Genomic DNA, 12,165 nt, shown 5'->3' with positions numbered 1-12,165 from the left:
GCAGTGATGTGAGACAATTACTTTTGATTTGCTTGGCAGAAATGTGTTTTTAATGTGGGCCTCGTCGGGTTAGGAGAGCTCCAGGGGTTGTTCGTTTTAGTGCACTTTTTTTTTTTAAGATAATAAAAGAGACAATAAAGTGCATAATTCTTCTTGGATTAGATCATCTCTCGGGAAATGTAATGGTTTTATACAGCTATTCAGGCTGTAAGTATATACTTTAACCTTTTGAAAATAATCTAACCTTTGGACATTCAAGTTTTGCATTAAGAATTCTGCCTCTTATAGCTTTATCTAAATTTTGTTAATCTTTATTATAACATTTTATTAACTAAAATTACTTGATAAGTTAGGGCTAAAAGTTTTCCTTTGGCAAATGGCTAACACAATCAATAACTTTTATAATTAAATCCCTTCTCTTGTGTTTACCATCTTTACTTTTAGTTTCTCTAAACAAAAATTGTTTATACTTGTTGCCTTCCTTTAGATTCAAGTTTTATTGGAGAGGCGAAATGCTGTTGGGATCAGAAGATATATAAATTTCGAAAAGTACTTCTAGTTTTCAATAACTTGTTAATTTAAAATTGAATATCCCCCCATATATGGATGTATCTACATATAGGCGGCCATGGGCACACAGTGGACCTTGTGTATCTTGAAGGGCACATTGTGCTGGCGCTCGTCTAAAGTGATCAGGATGCAATTGAGTAACTGCTTCAGCTGTCGCATCCTCAGGACATACGGTGCGGTCTCGCATTCGTTGAACACCGGCTTCCCCTGCGCCTGACAATGGAACATGAAGAAGGCACCACCGGCAGCAAATTCTGGAATATAACCAAAGGCCAGCGCCTGATCCCTTAGCTGCAGGATGCCGGTCTGCAGGTGGTGAGCAAAGAAGACACTCAGGGCGGAGCCCAGGCTCTTGCTTTTGTTGTACAGCTTGCCGGAACTGAACTTCTCGATGTCCAGCCAAAAGGGCTGTCCGTCTAAGGAGCACGCAGTGCCCAGACTCTCTAGGGTTAGTTCACCGCCCGGTCCCAAATCCTTGCGCAGCCTGCCCGCCAAGCTGACTTCATGGTAGTCCTGCCCATTCACCATGATCCTGTCCAGCAGCTGCGAGTCCCAGCAGTCCAGCGAGTGGAAGCTTCCCGCGCAGCAAGCCATCACACAGCAGGCCAGCGTTTTTCCGGAAGCCGCAGTAACGCAAGAGCCCAGCGAATAAAGCTCCCTCTTTTCCGGCTCCACTGGCCTCACATGGCCAAACAGCGACCACAGCCGGTTGGGTATTTCCACCTGGTAGCGGTCGTTTTTCTTCCTCTGTCGCGCTTCGTCGTTGTGGTCCAACAGGCGACTCCATTGCGGCACAGGATCGAGCCGATGGCGACGGCTCGAGGAGGTCGTGGGCACTCCAGGATCGGGGCTGGACTTTTTCTTGGGGGACATTAACATTTTAAGGATCTGGAAAAGGCGGGAGTGACAGGTGTTTCAAGGCCAAGGTGATATGAAGGGAAATTAAATGAATAACTGACATTTTTATGGGTTGCTATGACTACAAATTGTGACAGTAGGTTCTACTTTCTTAGTTATTTTATTGAAATTTTAGTGATAACTTAAGTAACAAGAATATATTTTTAAAGTTTTATTATAAGTTGGTTAACAAACTACACTATATTTAATTTTATATTACTTAAACTTACCTTGAACAATTTACAAATAAAATCCTTATAAAAACACAACTCATTTACCATCTAATTACGATTTATTTATTTATGTAAGAGGCTGCGGCCGTAAGCCTTGCCATTTCAATTACAAATACATAATAAAGATATTACAAAGATGTACAAATTACAACAAAGTTAAGTGTGTGTGTGTGTTGATCGAGTGTTGAAGTTGAATGATGAATGTGGAGTTGTGACTACGAATAACTGATTGTTTCTTGTTTCTTTTTTATTTCTTGTGAGGGAGACCATTCTGCTGGGTCCTGGATGATGGCGAGGGGACATGGAGCTCCGTTCCTTCGCGTGTGATTTGTGCTGATTCGTGGGGGGCAAAGTGACTAAAAACTCGTTGAAGAAATCCAGTTAAGTCCGGGGGGCTAAGAGCACCGAGCGAGATACCCGGCCAGCTTCAACTTGCAGTCCCGTAATTAAGTCCGGGCCGGTTCCGGATCCGTGGCTCATTTGCATGTCTGCCGGAATGCTGCCAGCAAAAGAGGCAGGACTAGCAAGACGGCCCAGGGTGAGGCTCCTCCGGCTCCATTGCAGCCATCCGTGGTGCAGGTGCGGCAGTAGACGGTCTTGATGTAGGACGAAGTCTGGTCATTGGCACACTTGTCCGCCGGATCGTCCATGTCCTCGTAAAAGCAGGAGCGCGAAATTACCCGCTTGCCGTAAACTGTAAATGCAGAGCAGTTGAAATATTTTAATTTAACCATTTTAATTAAGGTCTACTCTGTATGTGTGTGTGTGTGTGTGTGCGCATTAAATTTAATTTATGTGTACGTGCCGGCGTGGGCTTTGCTTGTTTCTTGGGAGCCATGAAAATATCTCAGAAATGACATTTGCAATGGCCGCAAGGCGAAAAAATGAAGCCAACAATGTGGTCATGGTCTGGGGTATGAACCCAGGCTGATGGATAGCTCTAAGGCGCTTAGTTAATTTTGTGGAAGTTGGTGGGTTGATATACTTTAATATATATCTTAGATAATAATGGAAGTTTAAGCTAAAAAATATAATATTTCAAAAGGAAATCTGTAAGCAAAAAGTAAGAAATTCCCTTTATTAATTTGTTTGAAAATAAAATAATATAAATAAAAGATAATCATATAAAATCAGCACAACTCTTAGTCAAATCCTGTTTAAAATACTATGTAAATTTCAGCAATGAACCAGTCCTAATCGCACCTAACGATCTGTGTGAACGAAAGAAAGTAATTTGAGTAGGACCCGATCTGACCTCTCCACCGGCGAACGGGTTCAAGGCGGGCTATATCTATATGCCCGGCTATATGCCCGGCAAACAAAAAAATAGCCGCAAAATGAGGCCTGCGAAACGCACACGATTTGCCGAAAACGAACGAGCGCGAAACGAGAGACAATTTGCAATCGGACAGCAAATGAAAACCAGAAAGAGCAAATCTCACAAAAAAAAAAAAGAAATACAAAATAAATAAGTAAACACACACAACAAATTGCGTGTATAGGCTCTCAGAGGTTGAGTGTGCGTATTGGCAAATAGAACAAAATGACAAACTGGTAAAAACATTTCCAATGGAATACGGCAAAGTCGAACTTTAAGAGCCGCTCGAAATGGTCAACGCTAACCATTTTCGTGATTGGCTTCGATTGGCTCAGACGGTGGACAGTGGGCCTAATAAAATTGTTGACAATTGTCGCCTTATCACGGCCGTCGCATCAAACAAGGCTCAGAATGCAGCGGCCACTCGGAATGCGTGTGTGTGAGTGTGTGTGCCATTGCCACATTGCGCATACGCCGCGTGCTCCGCTCGCCAGTTGGTCAGTTTTACGAAAACGCAACGAAAAATGCCGTTCGGACATTGTCTACCGCACACACAGCGTAATAAATTTAAATTTTAATTAATTTAATTATTTATGGCTCGTTATGTATGTTTTAAAACGACAAAAAAATGCTGAAACAAATATGGTAAATTAAAACAAAATAGAAAAGAGTTTTGGAAAAGCGGTTTAAGTCGAAGATGTTATACTCTAAAAAACTAGAACCTATAAATTTTATTGAGGTTCTTTTGGATCTATAATTTAAAATATATTTATACCCTTGCAGGGTATTATAATTTCAGTCAGAAGTTTGCAACGCAGTGAAGGAGACGTTTCCGACCCTAAAAAGTATATATATTCATGAACAGCATCAACAGGGGAATCTTTCTAGATATATTAAGAAGAAATCGATTTTTTGGCCATTTTTGCAAAATTTTATAAGGGGTTACATCATTAAAATTTTTGATTTTGATAAAAAATAGAATTTTCAAAATTTTCAAATGAAGTATGCAGATTTATTAACTGTAGAAAATCTTGCACAAAACAGTTTTTCGATTTAAAATTAATGCTCTTTTGGCCGAGTTATGATATTTTTAATTTAAAAAAAAATCAAGAAGTTTTTTAATATGAAAAATCAGATTTTATAATACAAAATAATATTTTTCTAAGTCAAGGAATCATTTCCGACCCCATAAACCATATATATTATTGACCAGCATCAACAGGGGAATCTTTCTAGCTTAAAAAAATATATCTCTAATCATTTAATTTATAAGGAGCTCCATTAAATTGAACCTCTTCAGAGTCCCACATCAATTTTCAGTGACTTGTTGAGCAAAACATATAAATCAAACTTTGACGATATAACCTCTCCCTTTTGGCTCGACACGTCCCGAGAGAAAAGTGCATTGGAATAAGCTGTTAGCGGCCCAAAATGGTCTTAGGCCGGCTCTCAGCTTTTTGGGCCTGAAACACAGGTTGCGAAAATATCTTTTGCCAAGTCACTGGCAAAACCAACAGCCTGCGGCTAATTGCTCGGCTTCACATTTGGGGCTCCAAGTGCCCCGGTCTCTCGGCCGGTGGCAGAATTATGGAATACATTTTTAATTTGACATTTTGCCAAAAAGTCAGCCACTCGTCTAAGCCGGGCTGAGCTTCATAGGCAATTAATTTAACGGCATATAAATTGATCGGTGCACTCAGATGGCAACAACAAGTTGCATCGCCTAGTTGCATTTTTCTCAGACACATTCTGCTGCCGCGTTTTCCGCCGATTTTCCACCCCACACCCCCCCGGCTCTCCTCGCGACCCGTAATTGAGCGCTTCACGCTGTGCAACAACTTAATTAATTTATATGTATTTTGTGTATATTTTTTCCTTAGCCGCTCGACTCTCGTATATTATGTATTTTGCGCATTACAAGCGCTGCTCATGTAGCTGGGCTTAGTCCCCAACAGTCGCAGATACCCGAAGATATAGACGCGGAGACGTAGCCTCGCCATTCAGTTGAGAGTCTGCAATTGCAATTTTAATTGCCAACTGCCAACTGCCAGGCGCAAGTCTTGCAAATATTCGCCGAGCCAATTTGTAGACGCTTGATTGCAAAAATTTAATGGTGTTCATTAATTGGTCATAACAAAAAAAATTGCCTAAGTGCGGATAGGAAATCCCTGTCCGGCGTATATCTACATAAAAATACATTTAAAAAAAATTTATTAAAGGTATATACTGTAATTCAAAAAGTAGGGTTTTTCTTAAAGTTATTATAAATACAACCTTCTTCTATTTACTTATATTTGTATCTATATTATTCATATTTTATTTATTTATTTATTTATTTAATGCTAACTAATAGTTATAAACTAAAAGTAAACAAAGGATAATGAGCAATGGCTACCGAGGCCTTCCGCTCTACAGTGTATTAACAAAGATATGTGTGTGGAATATGTTATAATTAAATTTTATGTATGAGATTCATATTTTATTTTCTAGGCTTAGTTTTTATAGTTAATTACTTTTTAAGCAATGCAAATTTCAAACTAAATGCCTTTTGTTATTAACAATAAATTAAGTACATGTCACAAATTATATATAAAATAATAGCAGTCTCCCATTTCATTAATTTCTGCCCCTATAAGCCTCACAATAAAGCTTTTGCTGGTTGAATTACATAATTTAAAGTCAACCATTATTTGTATTGCATTGTTTAGCCATCAATGGCCTACATTATGAGGCTCAACACCAAAACGAGTCGTCTGCAGGCTGATAGGCATAAATTTATGCACGGCTGACGTACAAAGTGAATTTAGATCGAAATTGGCGACACGGAACGCTTGGTAAATTGGCCAAAATAAATAAATAAATAAAAATAAAAGGTGAAAAGTGTGATTTTGTTTTGTTTTGGTCGCGTATGCAAATGCACAAATTGCCTCGGCCACAGACAACAATAAAACCGGCCATAAACCAGACAGGCAACAAGCTGAATCGGACTTCAGATCGCCAAAACAAAAAGAAAACGTATATCACTCATACGCCTCGTTTGTTTCTAGCACTCTATCTCTCTCTCACACTCTCTTCATAAATTTGCCGTAAATTAGCGGCACATGCAACTCGGCTCAGCGGGCCAAAATGTCGCCACTTGTTGTTGTTTTTTGCCTTCCGCCCCGCCCCATTCCCCACCTGCCACGCCCCTTTGACCGCCCAGCAGCTGCACTTCTGCAGCTCAGCTTGTGTATGCTTTGTTTGCTGTGTTTGTTGTGTCGCCTGCACTTGTTTGGACTTTGTCAGGCCAATAAATTTCAATCTCGTTTGACTCTAAGCCACAGCCGGGTGTGAGTCTTGTCGATCGGCTGATCTGATCCCCTTGCTTCTTAAGCTACATTGTGGATTTACACTTGGGGAAAAAACTATACAACATTTATTTTATAATCTTGAATGCTTTGATTTCAAGGGTATTTTGTATATATTTATTATTATAATTATTGATTACTAATTTAAAAAATATTTTTGAGTAATTTTCTTAGAGTTCAACTCTATATTTCAAGAGATTTTTCTTGAATTTTACAAAACAAGTTCATATTTATTTTTTAAATATTTTTTTTATAAAGTTCCTCCTATGTATTTATCCATTTTTCTCAGTGTAACCTGTCCAAAGACCGCACAAGCACTCACAACAATGCAAATGCAACGGGTGCACAATTATTCATGTGTGGCATTATTTTGACTTTTTTGTTTGATGTGCACTGCCACTGCCACTGCTGGTGATGTGTGTGGGGGTTTGGCTATATAGTTAACAGATATAGATATATATTTAGCTCACCTTCCTGCACCAGTTTCTTGCAGACTGGCCGCGCATTCACTGACTTCACGCCCACCGAGTAGGTGCAGTTCACGTAGCTCCAGTAGCGCTGTTGCTCCGAAATGCCGTCCGGTTGGAAGGGATCATTGCAGAACTCGCCATTAGATACATCCGTGGAGCAGCGCCAGCAACGCAGCACAGCAGAGGCTGAAAAATAGGTTAAAGATTAAATATTATTAGGGAAGAATCTGTTAAGGCTTAGTTTTCTTTTAATATTTACTTAACAAACACAAAGAATGAGGTAAGTCTAAGGTAGGTCTAAGGTATAGGTTTACCTTGTCTTCGTTTCTTCTACATGATTTCCCGTTTCTCTGGGAACCAAAGCTGGACAAGAGTATAATAAAGTAACTAAGTAATTATTGCTCTTCAAATCCATAACTGACCCGCTAATGAATCGAAACCCATCAAAACTCAACTGGAATGGCCATAATTTCCTGCTGCATGCAATGCCTTTTGGCGGATATCTTTGAAATACTGCTTAGAGCCGCCACTAATTTGAGTCCAGAAGCTGAGTTTCGGCCGGGCCGAGTTATTTATGGGACAGCCTATGGGGCAACTGCCTTATAAAAGTGTCAAAAAGTTCGGCTAAGGCTGGTTTATGCGTGCGATTAGCCGGGCCCGAGTAGTGTGTAAATAATTATTTGATTAAACGGAGCCAGCAATTGTGGATGCACAGGGGAAAAAGAGGCCTATCTTAATAACTTTATAATTACTAAAATAATATGGCTTATACATTTTTAAAAGAAATATATATTTCTGTAAAGAAACCTCTTAGAACTTATAAAGAAGTAAAAGTAATTGATAATTAATAATTTAATTCTTTTGTAGATTTGTCTGGAATAGTTCCAATGGGATAATAACTCTTCACTGGAGAGTTTCCAATCTTAAATATTGATTCTGCTTTCGTATTAAATTATCCCTTTCCCTGCCAGGAAAAACAATATTCTCATTAATATTCTTCGGTGTATGACTACAAGAACACTTGAGTGATGATGATGACCGCGGTGGCTAAGATGATGGCGACCATAAAACTAGTTTCGCTGGCCAATTTAAACGTCAAACGCTAACGTTCGGGTTAAATGCACTTAGCCAACACGTTGAGGTGCGTTTAAACGAAAGCCTAGATAAGTGGCGGGAAAAGGCGGGAGAAGTGTGCCAACCAACGCATTGATAGAAGCCGAAAACCAAAACCGAAACGTGTTTTCGGCCAGCGACCGCATTTGGCCATAAACAAGGGGCATAAACATTGCAATTTGCGTTCGATTCGCATTCGCATTCGTTTTCGCATTGGCAGGCTACGTTGGCAATTGAGAACCGAAAAAGTGCCGCGAAAAACGTATGCGTAACTGAGATGGAAATTATAATCATTTACAATATATTGAAATTAATTGACAGTTGAATTGTCAGATCGTTTGCTGAATTGTTTATTTGCGCGTCCGCTTGCCGTCGGTGGCAGTTTACTAATGGTAATGACTGTAATTCCGTTGCAGCTCGTGGAAAATTGATATTGTGCCTTGCATTATGCCAACTGCTGTGGCAGCCGCAACTGCCTCCCAAACATGGCCAAAACGCATTCGAGTTTGAGTACGATTCCGATTCCCATTCCGAATCGGCTTCAGATTCGGTTTCGGATTTGGGGGCTGCTAAGTGCGTAAGTATTTGTTGGACGAGATGTTTTCGCCGATAGTTTTGGCCATTGGAATTCGGCTTTAATCATCGTCGAAGCAAAAGCGAGGGGGCTGGGGTTCCCGGGAAACAAAAAGCTGGCTTCAAACATAGATCTTAAGTTTTCAGACAGGCGAAATGGTTTTATGTTTACAATGAGCTGCATTATTAAATTAAATGTTAAAAGTCATGTGATTTCTTGGGTTTTCTTTTAATTTCTAGTCTGACTATTCCTTAATAAACTCAACCCTTAAAACATATTCATATACAACATAAAAGGCACTCCACAACTAATGTCAGTAAACTTCTGAAAATGACAGCTAGGCCTATAAAGTCGCTGGAGTTTATTGCCCTCGGCATGTGGAACTGCAGCACATATGCCATATGCCATTTACACATATCCAACTGAAAGTCAGAGTTCCCAACAATGGGGCACAGAGTTTCCCACAAAACACACACTCAAACACAGCCATTGGGGGTTCACATGCAATTTTTCCATTAAGCCGCAAAAACTTGAGGCAGGCCGCAAGTTGGACTTGCAACATATTTCGATCTCACCCCCTGTAACTTCATAACCCTACGACTTTGCCCCATAAGAAACGTGTTGATTACCAGCCCCGGTTTTCTTCCCCCTGAAAACTCCCATAAAGTTTGGCTCCATATCACCAACTCCCCTTTAAGCTGCTCGCCAAACTTACGAGTCTGAGGAGGGGCGTAACTTTGTGACCCCAAAAAGGCAATGGAGGTTCAATGGAAAGTTTAACTGACATGCCATCAAAGTTCGTTCAACTGAGCGAAAAATGCCAAATGCTAAACTCAGCTCGTCGAACGTTTATCAAAATTGCAGCGCAATTGGCCCGAATGCCTAAGTAATTAGGTATATTGAAATGCATCGAGAAATTGCTGGAATGCAAAGGGAAGGGCCAGTGGGAGTGTCTTTGAAAGGTTGCGCCTTTTTTGTACATATTTGTGGATTATTCAATGTATGTTTGATATAAACAATGACCTTAAATAGAGATTTCATCAGTATAAGATATTGAATACGTGATTTTTAAATATTTTATTAGGTTTCATTCTACTCTTAATACAAATATTTAGAAATACTATACATGTTTATAAAGTTTCTGACATAAACAGTAAATGTGACTATAAATAACAACAAATTGTGTAATGAAAGAGCACGAAATCCCCTTAGGAATTCTATATAATTTCCTACATTATGCCTGTCGTTATTTCCGCCCACCCACAAATACGTTTTTCATACGTTTTTCTTAGTTTAAAAAATATAGAAAAAGTGTATAGCTTGTTTTTTGTTGAGATATAAAAAGGATAAAAGGTTATACAACACAAACAAGATTTAAATCCCTGTTTATGAACCTTGAAATCAATACTTTTTGCTGTAGAAAAGTTTACATTAATGCATTCCCCACAAATTGCTACAATGCCATGTGGGTGGGTGTGTTCTCCCAGGGATTTTAATTCCAGTCTAGTTTCCATATTCAAGATGACTGCGTTTTATGCCACAGAAAACTGCAGTAAATTAGTAAGCAGCTGAATGGATTTAATTAGCCTTTGGGCCCAGCGGCGGATTATTAATTAAGACGATCTCGGCAACTGACAATTAAGATAAGTGGAAGGTTAAGGCTGGATATGCCTCATCGGGCAACTGACAATCAGATGAGCTGTTTTGCGAATACCAGAAATAATAATGTAACCCCCAAGATTTGGATGACTAGGGTTTATCACAAGCTGAGTCACTTTTTATGGGGGCTGTCGTGAGTGGTGGCCAGCTTGTGGCATTAAGTTTATGCCACTCAAAGTTGTCATTTGCTGCGACTACTCCTGGCCACGCCCACGTAGCATAAACACAAATAAACTTTTAGTTGATGACAAGACCAGATATGTGGCACGCTTATCCATGGAAAATTTGAAGTGCGCTTTGAGTAATGACTTTAACATAATATAAATACGACTATATATCTCCTCTTAGATAATAAAGGCATTAAAAACAATTTCCATGTTACTACACGAATATTTCTTGACGCACCCCTTTTTACTTCTCCGAATATAATATAATTACTGAAAAGCATTTCTCATTTTTCCATCGTTTCTGGTGGCTGCTATTTATAATATTCATGTTTTCCGTAATTTTAAGGTTGTGAAAATATTTTTGTTCTCATTGTATTCGAACGTCAGGCGTTTGAAGTAAAAATAAACACGAAAAATATCGGGCAAGTGCATAAATATCAATAAATCATGGAAAATGAAGCTGTTGGCGAACGCTCGCCGGATTTTTCATTTTTCTTCTCTCCTGAATTTCAGGTATTTCAAGTGGATTTCAGATGTCAGGCAAAACTGCTCTGATAATGCAAAAAATAAGCCTTTTTTAATGAAGTGCAGACAGATGGCCATGCAGGGAACTCAAGAGGCTTATCAATGAGGTCAATTGATTGTGTTTTGTAATTACCAGTAATTATGTCAGTTCAGGAAAGCGAAAACAATAAGGAATCTTAACGGGGAAACAATATATAAATTTAAATTTATGTGCAAAAATAATTTTTGAATTCAAACTTGAGACAATGAAAATGGTTGTTTTTACATTTTAAATGCAATTACTTGTTACTTTAAATTTCTATATATTTTTAACTTTAAAGAAATTCGTTTAGGAAGCCACTACTTTATTTATTATTCGTAAGGTTTCCCTGTACATTTTCTCTGCTCTCCTTAAATGATTTTCACAGTCTTGCAGCAGCTGTCAAATACTTTAATCTGACTGAGTTTCCCCCTTATTTTCCGCTTACATGAACCCCTTTGATTTGGTTCACTGAACCCTTGGCTTGGCTTTTTGTTGCACATTTAAATGGAAAATCACGCCCACGCACTTGAGCCAGTCCGTGAGCTCCCTCCACTTAATTAGCTGCGATTTCATGGGGGTGCTCAGGTGCATAAAAGGTGGAAAAGTACTTGGTGCTGGAAACCCACCAGTATTAAGCAACATCAGCAGAGAGAATAAGCCCAGCAAAAGGCAGCCTGTTGAACCGTAGGACCTCATGGCTTTTTATTTTATTTTCCTTTAATATTTCTTTGGGTGAAGTGGTATTTATTTATTTCACTGCACAGGCACTACACTTTCTTGTAGCCTTCCGATTTCCCAAAAAATATATATGAATATTTAGGTTGACGACGATTTTCCGAACACGCATGCGACCCGTTGACAAACTGACAGCGAACTGAAACAGAAACAGAAACTGAATCGCAGCGAACTGAAGCTGAGAACTGAACACCGAACACCGAACACTGAGCACTGAGCACTGAACACCGAGTCTGAATACTGAAAACTACGCGACAGTTGAACCAATAACAAAACGAACCCAACCCCACGGCACTCGTGTGAGATCGTTGAAAGCAAACCGATTGAAAGAGGGCTTTCAACGCAAAGAATAGTACCGCGATTGGCGGGGGCTATTTCGGCTTTTCGGTTTTCGGATTGGGTTGGAGCGGAATTTGAGCGGAACGAAGTTCGGGTTGGGTTTGCGTTAACGTTTACATTTACGAGCTCCACTGCTCCGCGATGTGGCTGCACTTTTAATGGTGGCCGCAAACACTTGCAGTTTTAATGGCAAGCA

General features: G+C 39.5%; 2 protein-coding genes across 2 annotated transcripts; both read right to left on the bottom strand.

The window, feature by feature from the left end:
• Positions 1-482: 482 nt before the first annotated feature.
• LOC108074786 (uncharacterized) lies at positions 483-1,525 on the bottom strand. The gene has a single exon (XM_017166964.3). It carries the CDS (start codon positions 1,447-1,449, stop codon positions 613-615), a length of 837 nt encoding a protein of 278 aa, XP_017022453.1. The 5' UTR covers positions 1,450-1,525; the 3' UTR covers positions 483-612.
• A 215-nt stretch (positions 1,526-1,740) lies between these two features.
• On the bottom strand, positions 1,741-11,842 carry LOC108074783 (UPAR/Ly6 domain-containing protein twit). Its single transcript, XM_017166960.2, has 3 exons — positions 11,522-11,842; positions 6,836-7,021; positions 1,741-2,394 (listed from the first exon to the last, which is right to left on the bottom strand). The coding sequence occupies exons 1-3, from the start codon at positions 11,589-11,591 to the stop codon at positions 2,177-2,179; spliced, it is 474 nt and encodes a 157-aa protein (XP_017022449.1). The 5' UTR covers positions 11,592-11,842; the 3' UTR covers positions 1,741-2,176.
• Between the last annotated feature and the right edge of the window lie 323 nt (positions 11,843-12,165).

Source organism: Drosophila kikkawai, chromosome 2L, assembly GCF_030179895.1.
Source record: "Drosophila kikkawai strain 14028-0561.14 chromosome 2L, DkikHiC1v2, whole genome shotgun sequence".
In the NCBI taxonomy this organism is placed as follows: Eukaryota; Metazoa; Arthropoda; class Insecta; order Diptera; family Drosophilidae; genus Drosophila; species Drosophila kikkawai.
This window is presented reverse-complemented; position numbering and strand designations above follow the sequence as displayed.

What these genes read in the sequence shown, in the direction of transcription:
- LOC108074786 (XM_017166964.3), bottom strand. Translation starts at nt 1,449, where the DNA reads ATGTTAATGTCCCCCAAGAAAAAGTCCAGCCCCGATCCTGGAGTGCCC.
- LOC108074783 (XM_017166960.2), bottom strand. Translation starts at nt 11,591, where the DNA reads ATGAGGTCCTACGGTTCAACAGGCTGCCTTTTGCTGGGCTTATTCTCT. An exon ending in GCTGATGTTGCTTAATACTG is followed by an intron (nt 7,022 to 11,521) that starts GTGGGTTTCCAG and finishes CCTATTTTTCAG; the next exon opens with CCTCTGCTGTGCTGCGTTGC. An exon ending in CAAGAAACTGGTGCAGGAAG is followed by an intron (nt 2,395 to 6,835) that starts GTGAGCTAAATA and finishes CTGCATTTACAG; the next exon opens with TTTACGGCAAGCGGGTAATT.